Raw genomic sequence first — 19,138 nt, 5'->3', positions numbered from 1 at the left:
TCCAAAAAAAACATGATGATAAAGAGTAATAATCATGAAGTAGACATTATATGTTCAAATCATACTATATCTTTAAAAAAAAAAATTTAGATACACAAACAAAATTATAAATACTATATCAAAAAAACAAAATTATAAATATGTGGACTCAAAAATCCGTTCAATATATGGGAAATTTTAACAAAAAAATATTTATATATAATACTTAATTTTTTAATATATATATTATGATTATAAAGAAAATTGTTCCAAATTAAAATTAAAAAAAAAAAAAAGAATTTGATAATAGTTATATATTGAAATTTATTATGAATTTGTTTGTTAATGGAACCATTCATTCTACCATTTTAAGAAAAATACGATGTGGCATTGTAATGGGTAATATAAATATAAAATTATATATGTGTATATGTGTATATATATATATATATAGAGAGAGAGAGAGAGAGAGAGAGAGAGAGAGAGAGAGAGAGAGATGGGGGGTTGAGTTCAAGTTACACTTTGTGTAACTTTAAGTAATGTTACACCACTTAATATTTTTTAATTGAATGTGAATTTTGACAAATCTACCATTAGATTACATTATTCGTATATTCTCTATGCTTATAAAATTTAAAAATAATTAAAGATCAATGGTAATGTCATCAATAAATTTTTTAAATTCGAGTTTTTGTAGTTTAAAACACTGTCTAAAATATGAGTTTATGGATCAATTAGTAAATTACATTTGATTAACATGAAAGTTGGCATACATGTTAAGAACATATAAAACATGTAATTTAACGGTAGGATCCTCAAAGTATGAATTCTATAACACGTTATTGAGTGGTGTGACATTACTTAGAATTACACTAAATATAACTTGAACTCAACTCATATATATATATATATATATATTAGAATAATGATGTGAAAAATATGAACTTTCAAAAGTTTATGCAACAACATTAGAAGAAGTTGATTCTAAAAATAAAATAAAAACATTATAATTCAACAAAAAACATTATTTTGTATTATATAGATATAAATACAAAGAATTATATAAAATATGCAAGAAGAATATGTGTGTATATAGAAGGGATTATAAATTTTATTACATAAGATATAGAAATTGATATTACACTAATCATATAAAGTAATTGTCATAATTATTATTTTTCTTTTTTGAAGCATCATTATATATATATTTTTAGAAGGTTATTATACAAATCACCTTCATCCTAAATGTTAGTGGCTTTTCCCTTACCATAATTGGGAAGAGAATTCAACTTCTTTCCAATAAAAGACCCAATAAAAATTTAGTAATTAATAGTTTTAAATATATATATATATATATATAATCATGTTATTTAAAATTATGTCTCATCTCTTATATTCTCTGTAAAAATAAAAATTATTTCTTATTGTATTAGAACCAGTAAATTTTTTTCATATATTATTTTCACAAAAACAATAAATTTAATAACTAAAAAATTATCATGAACTCCAATTAGCTTAACAAATAAAGTCACTTATGGTCAAATGAAATATATGGGGTTTGAACCTTTGCTAATACAAAAAAACCAATCAATATTGTCGCACGATGATAAAGATAAATTATTATAAAATGCACACCATATATTAAAATTTTATGTATCTATCAAATTTGCACAACAATCTATTTATAACACTATCATTTTTTTTAGAAAAGTGCTACATCCACAATATTTTTATAACATTTTTACAACAAATTAAATGTAGGGTCTATTTGAGATCTGCTTATTTTATTGAAACTGAAAATTGTTTGTTAAAAATACTATAGATAAAGGTAAAAGTTAACTAAAATATTACAGTAGAACTCATAAATAGTACCAAAAAATGCAATAGGACCCATAAATAATATCAAAAATAAACTAAATAGTAAAATAAACTGACTTTTTAATTTGGAGTCAAACACACACACATAGTAAGTTATTATTAATTCTAATTTAAACTTACCATTAAAATTATTTTTTTAACAACTAATAATAACTCGTAACGACCTATTACTTATAATTTGGTACGAGAGAACATTGACCGTATTATTTCTCTTTTACTCTTTCCTTTTTACGAGATATTATAAATTTTTTGAAGTTCCTGAAACACTAAATTTTTTTAGACTATATTTTCAAGAGACCAAGCTCATAAAAAAATAATATAAAAAAAGTTAACTTGACTACAAGATAAGTACTAGATTCTCAAAAAAAAGATAAGTATGGAATTAATTGTCGGGGGTAGGGCCCATACTCAGGAAAATGATGTGGTATATATCCATTCCTTTGTTCTCGTCGAAACTAAATTGCGAACATGAGAAGTCAAAACAAAAAAACGGAAGGTACTGTGCACCTTAACGTTGTTGCTTATAAAATCAAAGCTCGTTTCTCCAAAAAAAAAAAAAAAAAATCAAAGCTCGGTTCAATAATTGACTCGATTACATTACATAGATCAGGAAGCCAAACAAAATGGAGGGGACAAAGATTGCCAAGAGATTTGAAGGCAAGGTTGCCATTGTGACTGCTTCCACTCAGGGCATTGGCTTCACCATTGCTGAGAGGCTTGGCTTGGAAGGTGCCTCTGTTGTCATCTCTTCTCGTAAACAGGTATGTGGGTGTCCCTCAATTTTCGATTTTTCATTTATATATTGGGATAGATAGGCTTTAATTCACATGGGGTTTCTCATCTCTAGCTAAGTTGGTTTCTTTTTCTACTACTTTTATGGTTGATTGCTTTGGAAACTGAGATGAAAAGGACATGCAACTCTGAATTTCATGTTGTTTTGGTTTTGAGGAAATGAAATTTCGATTTCATCTAATCCTAATGTTAGTACTTAGTATCAGGTTTTGTTGTGTGCAGAGTTGAGAGGTTATAGCTGAATTTAAGGCTGTGTTTGGTTGCTGGAAAACGTTTTCCGGAAAATACATATTTTCCGGAAATGCTAATTTCCGGAAAAGGAAAATGTTTTCATGGTGTTTGGTTGCACTTCAAAAAATTTTCTGGAAAATATTTTCTGCTGTTTTGGAAAGAAAGGAAAACACAAATTCAGAAAAACACAACCCACAACCCAGGAAAAAATCGCGATCCACGGCGACAAATTCAGTCCGACGACCGCGCCGTCGATCGCGATCCACGGCGCGATCGCGATCCGAGATCGCGATCGACGCGGCGAGATCGCGATCTCGCGAAGCACGGCGCGATCGCGATCGACGCTTAGCAATCGGCGGCGCGGACTGGAGCTCGACTGGGTTCGCCGGCAATCATCAGACTGGACTGGAGCTCGCCTTCCTCACGCGCGCTCGCTCTCTCCCTTTTTCCGGAATTCATTTGAAGTGAATATAGGAACGGAAATTCATTTCCGTGGTCAAAGCCTTTTTTTTTCAGTCAACGGATTTTAATTTCCGGAAAATAGAATTTTCCGGACCAACCAAACACACCTATTTTCCAGAAAATCATTTCCGGAATGCGTTTGAAGTCGATTCAAACGCAGCCTAAGTAGGGTTATTGAATTAAATTCATATTTGATATGGTCTTCTGTTGAGTGAATGATTGTAGGTGGAGTCATGAATTTGTTTAATTTTTATTTTTTTGGGATCGTATCTGATTTGCTTGAAGCCAACCCCAAAATTTTGGGACCAAGGCTTTGTTTGTCGTTGTTGACTTTTTGTATCTGATTATGCTTGAAATGCCTTCAAGTTGGATTTTCTTTCAACTCCAGTTTAATGCGTGTGTGCGTGTTAAAAAGAAGGATTTGCTTTTATAAACTGATAAGTCTCATGTTGTTTGTTATGTAGATATATGATGTTGATTTACTTGTACATGGTGAAATTGTTACAGAAAAATGTAGATGAGGCGGTTGAAAAACTCAAATCACGAATCGAGGTGTTGGGTGTTGTTTGTCATTTGTCAAATGCACAACAAAGGAAGAACCTTATAGACAAGACTATTCAGGTGAGAAATGAAGTTGAATAATTGATTTTTATATGAATGGCACTAGAAAAGTAAATTAATGTATAGAAAGTGTGAGTTTAGACTTAATAGAGAGAGGGGAAAGGCTCATCTTTTGCATATTGTTTTTGCTTTGGAAGTCAGACAAGCCAACAGGTGGTCCCAGTTGATTTTGGCAATCCCTTTTGGTCTCACCATCATTAGATAATGGAATCTATGTCATTCTAAAAGTTAGTAATTAATAGAACTCCATTAGTGAAAGCTTTAATCTAATTTTCTGTCAAAGATGATGATTACTTTTTCAAATGAACAGTTATTCCCACAATGATCATGGCATTCAAACATTCCCTAATATACATGAGATATTATAATTGTTGCTTTCTAGTTTCTAGGTTCCTTCGTGTTTACTTTATGTGTCTACTTAAGGCTGTAAACGAGTTAAGCTTGGTTGAGTAGTGACTATTCAAGCTTGGCTTGACAACAAATGTAAAATGTTCAAGCTTGGCTCAAGCTTGATAAATGATGCTTGAGCGCAAGCTCATCAAAAAGTCTAAAAGCTTGAACTTGGATTGATTCATTAATCAAGCCAAGCTTGAGCTCAATATTAAGTTTTTGAAGTTGATATCCAACATAAGTACATTATCAAGCCCATATCAAGTTTATTATCAAGCCTATTTGATTTGGACGAGTGGTCCCAATTTCCAATTACTTAAAGTCTTAGTAAGATTTGGGTTTAATTGTCAAGCTCATATTAAGCTTATTACCAAGACCACAAACAAGCCTAAGCTCAGCTTGTTTTGTATGGAGCCCTAATGTTCACAAGCTTGTTCATGAACAGTTTTTTTTTTTTTTTTTTTGCTTGTGCTTGGCTTGTTTATTAAACAAGCCTAAAACTAAGGCTCAATTTTGGCTTATTTAAAAACAAAAAAACATGAATAAGCTTTTTAACAAGCCAAGTCCAAGTTATTTATAAACGGCTTGGTTCATTTACAAACAGTCTACTTACCTTTAATGGCATGGATTCATGTATTATTAAGAGTGTCAGTCTTTGCTAACACTCGAATGTGTAAAATATAATCTTAACTTAATTGTTCATCTGCAGAAATATGGTAAAATAGATGTGGTCGTATCCAATGCTGCTACTAATCCATCTGTTGATAGCATTTTGCAAACTCAAGAATCTGTCCTGGATAAGCTGTGGGACATAAATGTCAAATCCTCCATACTTATCTTAAAGGTAATTTCTTTTAGCAAAGGTTTTTCATTTTAAGAGAAGATTATAAGAATGGAAGAATGTCTGTAATTCTTTATGGTATAGGGTCTACTTAATTTTTTTTTTCTATGGATACTGTGTCTTTTTCTTTCTTTCTTTCTTTTTTCCTTTATTTTTTTTTGAAGTGAAGATAGTCATTATAGATACTATGTCTGTGGTATACTGTAATTAGTGGCCTTGATAACCTTTTCCACGGTAGATTCTCCTTATAGTCTTTAGTGTGCTCACATTGCTAGTATGATTTGTTAATTTTTGAGTCTCACTTCATTAAATTTACAGGATGCAGGTCCTCATATGTCCAAGGGTTCTTCTGTGGTCATCATTTCCTCTATTGCCGGCTACCATCCACCAGCTTCCATGGCTATGTATGGGGTGACTAAGACAGCCCTTCTTGGACTTACCAAGGTATGACTTGGCTCCATATCCATGTTTTATATTAGTTGTGTATTCAAGCAAATCATGGAAAGCTTCTTTCGTTGTTTTAATTCTTTCTCAATCATCATCTAGGCACTTGCAGCTGAGATGGCTCCAAATACACGTGTGAACTGTGTTGCTCCCGGTTTTGTACCAACACACTTTGCCTCATTCATTACAGAAAATGATGCCCTTGTAAGTATAAATCCATCCTAAGTTGCAGTCCATGTCCGACCTTGCCCACTTAAGAAAATGTTGAGCATTGACCTTTGCAATTAACCAAATATGTGTTTAATTTATTGCAGAGGAAGGAGGTCGAGGGGAGGACTATGCTTAACAGGCTTGGTACCACTCAAGACATGGCTGCTGCTACTGCCTTTTTGGCATCTGATGATGCTTCTTATATAACAGGAGAAACTCTGGTGGTGGCAGGAGGAACGCCATCGAGACTCTAGATCCCTTTCTATTTTCTCCGTAATACCTTCTACTCTTAAAATCCCAATGGTTTGATAACCGGTTTACAATTCCCTAATTAAATGGCAAAGAATAAATTCATAAGTTATGTATTTCGTTTGTAAGTGACGCCAAGTTATATATTTCGTTATATATGGCCACAGGTGGCTAAAAAGACCCGCACATTGTGAGTATGAGTAACATGTACACAATATATATTCCACACAAGCAGCTTTATTTGGAAGGCAATTGCTTTAGCGCCCGCTTGGTAGTGGAGTAAAAAGAATGAAAATTTTGGTTTAAAATTTGTTGTAAAAACATGTGTTTAAAATATTCATAACACAAAACGTGTGTTTAATATCATATTTCAAATAACATATTTTAAAGTGTAAAAAAAAAATAATAATTGTATGTTTGGAATGTGTATGTTCTTTTTAAAAAAGTGATGACTGAATAATAACACGTGTTTAAAATATTCATAATGCAAAATATGTGTTTAGTACCATATTTCAAATAATATATTTTAAAATGTGGAAAAAAAAAATTTGTGTTTGGAATATGTATATTCTTTTTAAAAAAATTATGATTGTGTAGTAAAAGAATACTATTTTATTTTATTTAAGGAGAGAGAGAAAAAAAATAAAAATAAATAAAAAATAAAAATAAAAAAAGAAAAGAAGAGGGTCCATGGGAAAAAAATAAAAAATGTTGAAATGTGTAAGAGAAAGTTTAGTCTTATCAACAGGCCTTACGATTTTCAATTTATTTACAAAACTACCATTCAAAAACATTACTTGAAAACAAAAATCAAAATACATGTTTCAATTTTAAACATCATAATTTGAGAATCATAACTCAAACATCTATAATAAAACATCATTACTAAACACGTTTAAGTTTGAACATTACTATTGAACATGCCTTAGCTTTTCAAATAGTCCAATTTTTTAGTGAACAAATTTAATAAATAGAAAAAAAAAATTCTATAATGCAAATTAATATCAATATATATATATATATATGTAAGCATTGACCTCATGCACTATCTTGCTATATGACGCTCTAATTTAACATTTAGTATTTTTTTTTTACCTCTTTTTGTAGGGACTCGTTTTGGGGCCCAGGCCCAACAGGTAGGTGGTTCTGGCCCAAGAAGCCCTAGACAATGAATTTGTAGAGAGCGAGTTACAGAACTAGGCCCTAACGAAGTGAGTGTTAGTTAACTTTGAACCATGCAATAATTGAACATAAGAATGTCTCCGTGTCCACTGGATATTTGGTCCGAGAAGACGTATGGGTGCACCTCTGTTCCTGATCAAAGGCTATGGTCTTTCTCTCTTTCTTCTGCTCTTTCTTCCTCTTTTTTTCCGATCCCCTTCTTTATGGGGATTCCCTTCTCTTATATAGTCCCCTTAAAGTCATCAAAACCTTACACTTGTTGATCATCTGGACCTTCACTTGAGTGTCCGTCCCATCGGACATCTCCCCTATCTTTCTGTGAGTTATAGTGGCCAAAGTAACACTGTTTGCCTGTCCTCTCCACATTAATGCGGCCAGAAAAGTAGCTGCCCTGCATTTAATATGGCAGTTGTAGTCTCTCCCTTGACATCCTATACTCTCTTCCCTTTCCCGGGCTTGTGGGAATCATCCCTGCTACTAATACTCGTTGGAGTGATTCTTTATTATTGGTAGGATGCATGTTTGAGTCATACTTGGCACGTCCGAGAAGACATTCCTCCTCGGACCGCCTTTTAAATAAGCTTGGGCCCATAAGAATTGGGTCGGGAGTCCTTTTGGCGCCCGCACTTTCTCCTCAGACGTGGTTGAACTCTATATGGGGCTCAAGGCCTATTGTTTGATTTGGGGACTTTACCTCTACACTTTTCATTAAGTTTTTTTTTTACTGTTACTCAAAAGTTCAAATTAACTTATTTTTATTGTGGTTTCTTAAAAAAAAAAAAAAAAAAAAAAAATTAAGGACTATTATCCGCTACCTCCGTCATACTAGGCTTACTAGCCTCCAATCCCATCAAGCTGCCAAAACCTCTACGAATATTTTTTTTTTCTTTTTTCTTTTCAAATTAGGGGCTTAAATATGATATACGTTTGGGTAATTTGGTTGGATAGTTTTTGTTTTAAGTATATAAGCAGAGTGAATATTTGGTGCGTAGTGTAAAGCCATATTCTACCATGGTTTTAAATTATTTATAAGATATGCATACACACTTGCCCACACCATGTCTTAATATTGCAATATTGATGAGTGGAAGAAGGTAAGAGAGTTGGACATGCTTTTGTTTCATGGTATGTAGTCTGTGAACATAACACAAATTAGTTGATTTTCATAATCTTGTTACTCTTTTGCATTTATATTTGTTTTAATGATTTTTTTTTTAAATATTAATATTGCCTTAAGAATGCTACAAAAATGCAGTGAAGCTACTAAACTAATTGTTAATATCTCAAAATGTATATATTTCTTTATTTTAATTTAGTTTACTTTTTCTTTATAATAAATGTTTAACATTCTCCAAAACCATCTTACATAAAATATCATAAAATAATCTGTTGCTGGGGATTCTTACCAAATCAAGGAGTAACAATGAGAGAACAAAATGAACACTTAAAGTAAATGAAGATTAGTGATTAACTTGGAGGCATAATTGAATGTTATCCTTAGACAATATTTGTCCCCATATGCAAGTTGCTAAAGGGTTTTTTACAAACTTGTCCCCAAGATACAACCAAATTTATTGAGTTCTACAAATAACAATTTTGGAGAATATCCACAGAATTTCTTGTGTTTCTTTGTATCTTACTATTTTGGGGAGAACATAAGCCTCTATTTATACCCATAGAGTTATATTTCATCAAAAGGCACGTATGAAGAGTTAAAATGTTTCATAAAACCGTTCACAAGGTTTGAAACTTCTTCAGCCCATCTGAATAGTCATCTGAAAATTTTGCAGAAAATCCTAATTCACGATTTTCGATCGGTCGAAAATTACTTTCTATATATCGAATGCTCTTTTCGATCGGTCAAACAGGAATCAAGCAGCGATCGAGACATCCAAAGACTTTAGGATTTTTTCTTTACCATTTCGATCAATCGAGCCAAAGTTTTGATCGATCAAAAATGCCTAACTTTGAATTTTCACTTAAAAAATTCCAAAACTTGAATTTTCACTTTAACAACTTTATAAAACAATATTCTTCAAACTCCAACATTATAATTATTACAATCTATCCATGTATATACCTATATATACATCTGTACATCGCATGGGCAATTTACTATAATAGTAATTTTATAATATGACATTCTTACTCATGTTTAGTTGTTTTGACAACAATTGACACAAAAACCATAAAAATTAAATATTTGTGAATTTACACAATCAAGAATGTAAAAAAAATAATAATTAAAGGATATATGCATTTTTTTAGTGAGCATGAAAACATGCTTATCTATATCAACCACTATATCATGCAATTTTCAATTTGTGAACACATATATAGTGTAATCAAATCACTATACTACCCTTAATATCTTACTATTTTGTCTATAAAATAACTAAATATTACAATTTTTTACAAAGAAATTTATTGAAAATTTTTTTATACATCAATAGTCGGGAGATCTAAATCATGAATGTCTCTATTAGAAATTAAGATGTCAACCAATTATATTACAAGATTTTTGATAAACTTATTGAAATATTAGAGAAAACTAATAATAAGTTACTGAATTAATTAATTGACGAAAGCCAATAAAAATAGCGAGATTTATTATATCTTTCTCTCAATATCATACATTTCAATACCTCAATAAAACAAATCTACCAATGAGAAACTCAAAAGGAATAAGAATAAGAAGTAACACCCCTATTATTCTTAGTACAAGTTCTTAACACTAGAATGGAAAACTTCATTGGTACATAGCAAGAACAGGATAAATTATTCAATATATTTGGTGGACTACACCTTCCTCTCACATAAATGTAAATCTCACTTGCGATGAGGTCTACCTTTATGTCAGAGACATAATTTCACCAAGAATAGATGAATATGATTACCGACAAGATCCCCATAAACAATTCACACCATCAAACAGTGACTAATTAAAATCAGATCTTAATACATAAATACTAATAATTCTACAGTTTATTCTATAATTGAGAGTAGCAAACCATTTTGAACCATTTACCGCAACTTATCAACTCGACTTATGTACATATCAAATTAGCAAAAATCAAAATGTGCAACTTCCTCACAATACATCTTCTAACTTCTTGATGGTGGAAATCCATTTTCCCCCATCATCTCCATTAGCATCCTAGCTTGTGGCATCTTAACCACCAACTAGAGTTCATTGATTATTACGTGATCTTCAGCTTCTTGCTCTGATCTTCTAGGGTAATTTACACACTTAAAGTTGGACAGGAAAGAACAGCGTACTCAGGCGGTGTGGCAATTTTCCATCAATTCCACCCTTCCAATATTTACTTGGGAATTTATCAAAACATAAAGACAAGATAAAATTTTTTTACACAGGAACCACATCAGCATTTTGATTATCATCACATGTCAAAATTAATCCTTCAACGTAGGTAGGAAGAAGGCAGCGGACCCACTGACAGCCTGTTGAGACAGGTTCTGAAGGTGGAACAATCATAAGTATGTTATCATGGCGTCGAACAACCCCCATTACACTTACAGTGCTCCCTTCTTTGATATACCTGAAAGACAACAAGCATCCTCTATGAAGCATTCAATTGTAAAAAGTATGAAAACTGAAAATCTAAGAATCTCAACTTCTAATCTTATAATTCTCAAAACAATGCATACAAGAAGGCTTATAACAAAACAATCATTGGCATACCCTTCTTTGAGGCGCATTATACGGTCATCACTAGAGAGGCTGCGGTCAGCTAGCCAACGTAAAAAGCTTGGAGATAAGTCCTTGTTTTCTTTTGTGACTTCAACTGCAGTTGCTGGTTTTACAAATGGAGCAACCTTAGCCCCATAACCAGCCTTTACTAATGCTCTTAACCCAGATTGGAAGTCTGATATGTAAAAGTCAGCCACATATTTCTGTTCATTAAAAGTAACTACATTATTACCAATCTTTGATCCTCAAACCATTATTTGAAACAAGCCAATAGGAAATACTAACCTCTGAATGTCTAGATCCCCATGACAAGCAACGGTGTTTAGGATTTGCAGATTTTCCACCCAATCCCTTATATTCATAGAGTTGTGTGGACACATATACACACCTTGGTACCCTTTGGTAGGATGACTCCAAAGGAATACTACCACAAGTAACAACCTACATAAAGAGAGAAATATGATACATTACTTCACTTGAAATAACTTATATAAAAGAATAAACTGAAAAATAGGAAAATAGAAAAATTATCTTCTCTTTTTTTCCTCCCTATCAATCAAGATATTAAGAATATAGTTATTTAATCATATAAAAGTCAAACTACACAAGTATATTGATAAGAAACTTCTACAACCAGTAAAATTTCAAAACCAGCTCACGTATTCTGTTGCAGGAGATGAATTTAGAGCCTTCTGACTGACAACAGAAATTCCAAAACTTGATAAGATAAACCTTTCTAAATGCTTCAATGAAAAGTATTTTCCTACTAAACTCACATTGGAGATTACTTGATACTGTTTGAGCAGAACATAATTCTGATATCAGGAGATGGAATATTTGAGTATCCTGAGGAGTGGACGTCCATTAAATCAAGCTTAGTAAATCCTATAGAAATTATATTACTCTATTCATTTTCTAAGAATAGTCCTTTGCCATTCAGACTATCTCAACAGATAATGAAATGGCTAAAATAGCAACCTCTAAACCAAAACAGTTGACAGGATTTCCCATACAACTTATTGATATTCTTCCTCATAAAGTTATTACTTCAATTTTCATGTTATGGCTATTATTCATATCAACCAACCTAACCACTTTATCATGGAATTAGAAACCAGATTTATTGATAAAGTCAAGATTCTAACGTCTATAATTTCTTCGTTCCTTCATTTTCTCTTTCTCTTAGCCACCACCCAATATAATTTTTGCCTTTTCAGGCTAACCAAAAACAATTCCCTGAGTCTCCATCCAAGTTCATTCAAATCTCAACCAGAATCTGCCATATATTTTCAACATGATTCTTACGCTTTCCAAATTAAAATCAATGAAGGGATTCAAGTGATAGCCCTATAGTTCAGGCTGAGCACGGGTTGTATCAGTTCTAATTTCTTGCATAACCATCATCCAATCCAATCTCAATCAGGTGCAGAAGATTCAAACTGTTGCCAACCAAAATGGGTTGGATTCTTGATCGAGATTCCTCTTTGAGTCGGCAGTCAGATTGCTCGGTTTCCCTAGGTTGGGGGTGAGTGGTTGCCAAAGGAGGGAGATCAAGAAAAATTGGCTGGATCTGATGTGGTGACAATGATCCAACGCCAAATTTGACTCAGTTTTGCACCAATCAATGGTGAGTTGTGACAATGAGGCCAGATCTGATGCTGTGTGATGCTGGTGAGGGGCATAGTGGGTGAGGTGAAAAAGGGACTAGGCCGGCAACTAGGGGTAAGGCACGAAACTGAGGAGGGGGGGTTTGTTCGGATCAGTTTCACCAGGTTCCTCTAGTGCCTGCCAAAACTAGGCAGGTTTTGAAATACAACTAAACCCCAGATCCAACGTAGTATTCCAACAGAACCATCTGTGATGGACCAGTTTGGTCCAGATCAAACAGGTTGTGGTTCAAACCCCAACTTCATCCACCCCCCACCATCTACCTATCTAAAAAATAAACAGAGAGAAGTTACCCAGTAACAAGTAGAAAGAAGAAGAAAAAAGAATGCATTGTTCATGTGGACCAGAGTAAACAAGGTTGCTTGAAGTTCAACAAAGTCTTCTACCTTCATCTAACAAAATATGAAACATTACATCAGCTTGTCAACATTAACAATGAAAGAGACCATTCATTTAAATGAACCAACATGATCATTTCAGTGGTATAAAATCACATTAAAAGGCCCATCTTGAAATCAATCTTGGAGACCCTCTTAAGAAATTGGCAAAGTCTAGTGGCGTCTGTAGTCAATTGGCATTCATGACTTCCAAGTAGTTTACATGCATTCATGCAGTAAAACCATCAGGGTAGAACAAAAGATTACTCCTACTTAAAATCCCCATTCCAAAACCATGTTTGGCAGTCAACTTACTGAAATCTATATCCTTTTACCACCAAAAAAGCAAAATGTGGTCCCTTCCAAATTCTAACCAGCACATGCAACCTTGCCAACCTGCAACATATCGTCCCCCCGGACAAGTTCACATGCCAATCAAAGTAGTACCTTCAACAAGTTCCTAACTTGCAAAGCAATCCCACACCATGCAAAGTGCAAACAAGGCATTCAAACCCAAGAACAAATACTGGGTCTCATATGCAATATCTAAAATCTCACTCACTTCCCTAATAAAAATCCATAACATCATTATCAAACCAAAGCTAAGGAATCTTAAAACAAAAGGCAAAACAAAACAAAACCCAAATAAATAAATAGCAGAAATGTCAATCTCAGTTAAAGATTGCCTTAGTCAAAGAAAAGACCCATCCATCCATAATTCCATATCCAAGTACACACATCACATATATAAGCCTAAAAGTAAATATAAAAAACAAATAAATCTCTTTCTATTTTAGGCCTCTCTCTTCTTTTCACCCAACTAAACTACCCATATTCCTTTCCAAAATCATCATCACCACATCCCTAAAACTTTGGAGGTCTGCTATACATATTCAACAGACTAAATAAAAATTAAAAAATAATTTTTAGTGTTTTTTTTTTTTACACCTAATCCATTGTTGATCATTACGAAATAACCACAACAAGGTCCTAGGATTTGGTTGGGTCCTTAATTGACATGTGTTACCTTAAATGTAAACCCCAAAAAAAATTTATAATCTTACTTAGATTCCATTAATAACATAAATATAATATAATATAATAATAAATACGTAGTAAAGAAAAAAAAAAGATGGAAGTGAAATTACCCCAGTGACCTTGACGAACTGTCCATCAAGAGCACCACGAAGCTCAGCATCGGGGTACCTTCTCACGAACCCTACTAACCCTCTCTTCCCCCAGAGGCAATTCCAAACCGCCACCGCCACCACCGGCACCAACACTCCTCCCACCGCCACCAGCACCACCGCCTTCTTCACCGCCACCATCAGAAACGCCCCAATCAGCAACCCCATCGCCACCGCCACCACAAACACCCAAACAGCCGCCTTCGACACCCCAATCCCCACCCTCACCTCCGCCCCCGAACCCAAGCTCGTCACGGCCGCACCGTAGCTCGGTTTCCCCGGCCCGAACCCGGACCCGGAGTCCAGATGACCCGACCGACGCCCAGTTGATGATCCGAGCGGGCCGGAGGTGATTAAGCCCGTGGGCTGGAGCGGCATGGGCCCAGAGGACTTTCTCGTCATTGGGCCGGAGGAAGTTGTGTGCTTGGAACTCAGTGGGCCGGAGGTGGACCCGGATCCGGATCGCAGCGACCCGCTTGTTGACGGGCGTGAGGATTTCAAAGACGGAGGTGGGTGTGGGCCCGGGCCTTCGAGAATTTGGATATCGAACATCTTGCCGAGCTCGCCGGATTTCTTGACGTCGCCGCCGGTATAGGGGACGGCGCGTGAACCCATTGTTGGCTTATCTTTCTGCTGCTGCTCGGGTCGACCCGACACGTACAGCCCATTGCTCAGCTGGTGCGACTGAATTCGACTACCCATTTTCGCCTTCTTGTTTCTAAAGATAGAGAGACAGAGAGAGAGAGGTGTTGAGTAGTTGTGAAGTGAGTGTGAGAGTTCTGTGAGTGTGTGTGTGAGTGAGTGTGTAGGTGGAAGTAGGAGAGAGAGAGAGAGAGAGAGAGAGAGAGAGAATGTGTGTGAAATGGCAGAAAAGGGACTGAGGAGTTTGAATAATGACGGATGTGTCCTATGTCTTGAAATGGCGGTACAGTAAAACTGTATGTGTGTTTGATGCTGAGGCTGAGTTCAGAGAAGTGATTAGTTTGGCTTTTTGTGTGAAACTGATGGGACATGATGGGACTTTATGCAGTCATTTTTATTTACCTTTTTCTTTGTTCCTGTAACATATAATAATTCATAATTTTTACCACAATCACTATCTCACACTTTTACACGAGACCTAGTTTCTTTTCCACCGCTCACAAACTGACAATTATAGTAAGAAGTTGTGAAATTTTTTTTTTCTTAGACTTTTTCTTTTCTTCCTTCATCAAATCTTGGACTTAACAACCTCAATGGGTCTGGTTTAATGGTTCCTAATCCCTTATGATATCTGCGAGTCTCTTGCCAATATCTTGAGGCCACCTTCATGAGAACCCTCCATTTAATAACCTGATGCATATGAAACAGGGATTATATACACATGATAAAATAGTTAGATATTCGAAGAAATCTAAAAAAATCTAAACATCCATCTTTGTAAAAATAAAATGTCTTGGACACAACTTTAGCCCCCCCCCCCCCCCCGTTTTCCTTTAATGTTGTTAATAAGGGCTGAAGTTAAAATGGGAGTTAGGATAATTAATTCATGGAATAAATAGACAAATAATTTTGTAGGTGTGACTCTCAAATTAAATTGACCAAGATCTTTATAAGAAAAAAAGTACTAACAAATTAATATTAAAAATATTGAATTTAAGAGTGAATATTTTTAAAGCCCTTGTCGGTTGGCTCAAGATGGTGGAACAATTTTCCACCCAAAAAGAAAAAAGGAACTGTTGCAAGTAGGATATTTGGAGAAACTCACGATTTAATGATCTACAATTACAAACGATAGGTCATTTTATAGTTGTACTCTGAGAAAATAGTTAGATACTCGAAGAGGTCTAAACACCCACCTTTGTAAAAAAAAAAAAAATGTCTTGGACACAACTTTAGCCCCCCCCCCCCTTTTTTTTTTAAATGTTGTTAATAAGGGCTGGAGTTAAAATGGGAGTTAGGATAATTAATTCATGGAATAAATAGACAATAGTTTTGTAGGTGTGACTCTCAAATTAAATTGACCAAGATCTTTATAAGAAAAAAAGTACTAACAAATTAATATTAAAAATATTGAATTTAAGAGTGAATTTTTTTAAATCCCTTGTCGGTTGGCTCAAGATAGTGGAACAATTTTCCACCCAAAAAGAAAAAAGGAACTGTTGCAAGTAGGATATTTGGAGAAACTCACGATTTAATGATCTACAATTACAAAGGATACGCCATTTTATAGTTGTACTATGATTATGTAATGTATTATAAACCCAGTTTAAAACACTATTATTATTTTCATGTGTGTTATAATAAATATTATTGTTCATTAAAAAAAAAATGATTAAGAGTCTAGTAGAAGACTGATCTCTAAATGGAAATACACAATTCTTGAAAATGAATGATCTTTGAGTCTGAAATCTACCAAATTTAAGCTTTTATATTGAAAAATAGATACTAATTTAGGCATTAGAATGCCACTACCGAGCTTTCATTTGTGTTGTAGGTGCAGAGAGCTGTCGATTATGTTCCTCTTCAAAGGATGGGTGTAGCCATTGATACACCATCACATATTAAAATAGGAAAAATGTTAAGATCATAACTTTTGCCACAATTTACTCATGTAGCAAGTTACGAGTAGTGGGTCAAAAACTTCACCATTCACGACATTCCATGTAGGCAAGTTGTGACAAAAATTATGGTCCTAACATTATTTATTAAAATAAGACCTGTTTTATGATAAAATCTGTTTTGATTAAATAATGATTACCCTTATGAAAAAAGAATGTATTGAGACATTTAACATTCATGATCAATCATTATTTTTCTATATATAAAATAATAAATACAATCGGTTTCGAATGTATGATGCACATTTCATGGTAGGTAGTTGCAAACTTGCAATTTATTTTTTAATTTTTGGTGTAGGCAGAATTCAAAACTCAAGCCTCTTATTTCACAAAAAAAAAAAAAAAAAAAAAAAAAAAAAAAAAAAAAAAAAAAAAACTTTGAGTATGGATAGTTATTTCGGCCATAAATGTTTACTAACTAATATATATCATATTTATGGCATTGGAAATGAGTTTGTACTTTGTAGGCCAATGGCACCTACAACTTCTCTTGTCACTACTAAAGTTGTGGGTTCGACAATATCTCCCTTCCCTCCCCAATAATTTTAAACAAAAAAAATAATAAGTTATTACTAATAAGAGTAATAAAATAACTGATTTTATTACATATAAATTATTTAAACTCAATGTTTAGGCTCTAAGTCATGCTTAAGTCTAACTTCTACAAAATCTTCTCACTTTCCTCCAACTTTTTGTATATTAAATATTTTGTTTGCATGACTAAACCGGTACAATGGAAGTGTTTGAATTAATCTTGATTTTGCAAGTTATTCCCATCCAAATAAATGATTCAATGAAAAAAAGTAAGCATCTATTTTGTAATGAATCCAATGAAAACCAAAGCTTACTGATAACAAAAGAGAGCACCCTCATAGTAACATTATCTTTTTATTCAAAGTAAGTTATACTTCTTATCATCTGTCGTGGTCGAACTGCATCCATTTGTCCCATTAGGAAGTTGGCACTGAGGGTGATTGGGTCCTACAATTTAGATTTGCTTGCCAGAAGATCTTCTACATATGTTGTGTAGCATTACATTCTGTTTAACGATGGGATGGAGTGAACGGTGCATGATTAATTCCAATCACACCTTTGCTAAGTTAAAAAATTAAAATTAAAAAAAAAAAAAAACTTTTTTGCCAAGTAATAAACACAATCAAAATAAAAAAAATAAATTAGGGTTAAAATGCTATTAATTGAGGTCAACTTTTGTTTTTTTTTTACTACAATTTGTTAGAGTGAAAAGTGTGATTGTAGTTGTTATTTTTATATGTAGTCGTTATTAAAACCACTTTTTGTATGCACCAAATATAGAACATGTTATATAAACAGTTGTGAAAGGTATTGTATTTCTCAACCTATTTAATACTATTTGCATTGTGTAAATTTGAAGGTACCTCTACATTGATTCCTATTTATGAGAACTCACAATTTACTCCCCTGAATATTACAACAATATCATTAATATACTCTTTCCATAAATATCTTAATGTAAACTCACATAAAAAATGATGTTGCTTTGGACAAAAAATAGGAAAAAAAAAATTCATTTTAAAATAGGTTAACAATGAAAATGAAGTCTTTCAAGGACACTAGGTGACGAGTTCAATGGACTTCAGGATATGTTATAAACTTGAAGGTCTTAAGTTTCAGCTACCATATTATTAGTTTATCAGGTTTTTGAGTTTCTTATGTGCAACAAGTGAACTAATTTGGCCAGAGACTAAGACACTACTTTCTTATATTAAAAAAACAAAAAACAAAAATGTGGCCAACCATAACATAAATTGGAAAATTAATGGATTAATTAGAAGCAATTCCAACATTTTAACCTAAATTAAATAACAATATTAGGTACTCAAAATATTTCACAACACTTTTCAAAATTTATTGATATAATAATTTGAAATTAGTGTAATGTCATTTTCATATAAATCATTAACTTTTTTTAGTATACATCAATTATAATATAATACGGTAGATTTTTATTAGCTCAATTAGTAAGATTTTTTTGTTGTCGAGTAAGATATCTAAGTTTTGTATGGTATCTTAAATAAATAAAATAAAATAAAATAAAAAACTCATAACATAACACATTTAACATTTAATGAAAAAAGAAGGGAAAAAAAGGGTGATAAATGGGATGAATCAATCAGTTTTGGTCCTAGGCTCCTAGCGGTTGTCTATAATCAACCCAACATCAGTTTTCCACGAGAGGAAGGACCTCGGCATTTAAATCGTGCTAATGTGGGTCCTACTGTTTCATCGGACGGTCGTGATTGAATCAAGTGTGAGGCATCAAATAATAAATGTGG

General features: G+C 33.4%; 2 protein-coding genes across 3 annotated transcripts; one reads left to right on the top strand and one right to left on the bottom strand.

Annotated features, from left to right (window-relative positions):
* The first annotated feature begins 2,328 nt into the window (after positions 1-2,328).
* Positions 2,329-6,349, top strand: LOC126726983 (tropinone reductase-like 3). Of its 2 annotated transcripts, XM_050432426.1 has the most exons (6): positions 2,332-2,618; positions 3,850-3,963; positions 5,063-5,197; positions 5,513-5,638; positions 5,741-5,842; positions 5,953-6,349. In XM_050432426.1, exons 1-6 carry the CDS (start codon positions 2,481-2,483, stop codon positions 6,100-6,102), a joined length of 765 nt encoding a protein of 254 aa, XP_050288383.1. In that variant the 5' UTR covers positions 2,332-2,480; the 3' UTR covers positions 6,103-6,349. The 2 variants fall into 2 exon arrangements, with proteins under 2 accessions (XP_050288384.1, XP_050288383.1); XM_050432427.1 differs by lacking the exon at positions 5,063-5,197 and having other exon boundaries at positions 2,329-2,618.
* Positions 6,350-10,218: 3,869 nt separating this feature from the next.
* LOC126726980 (uncharacterized membrane protein At1g16860) lies at positions 10,219-15,089 on the bottom strand. The gene is made up of 4 exons (XM_050432423.1): positions 14,185-15,089; positions 11,277-11,432; positions 10,983-11,194; positions 10,219-10,839 (listed from the first exon to the last, which is right to left on the bottom strand). The coding sequence occupies exons 1-4, from the start codon at positions 14,923-14,925 to the stop codon at positions 10,647-10,649; spliced, it is 1,302 nt and encodes a 433-aa protein (XP_050288380.1). The 5' UTR covers positions 14,926-15,089; the 3' UTR covers positions 10,219-10,646.
* Between the last annotated feature and the right edge of the window lie 4,049 nt (positions 15,090-19,138).

The sequence above is a fragment of the Quercus robur genome, chromosome 5, assembly GCF_932294415.1.
Source record: "Quercus robur chromosome 5, dhQueRobu3.1, whole genome shotgun sequence".
Lineage (NCBI taxonomy): Eukaryota > Viridiplantae > Streptophyta > Magnoliopsida > Fagales > Fagaceae > Quercus > Quercus robur.
The sequence above is the reverse complement of the archived record's forward strand: the minus strand, read 5'-3'. Positions and strand labels throughout refer to the sequence as shown.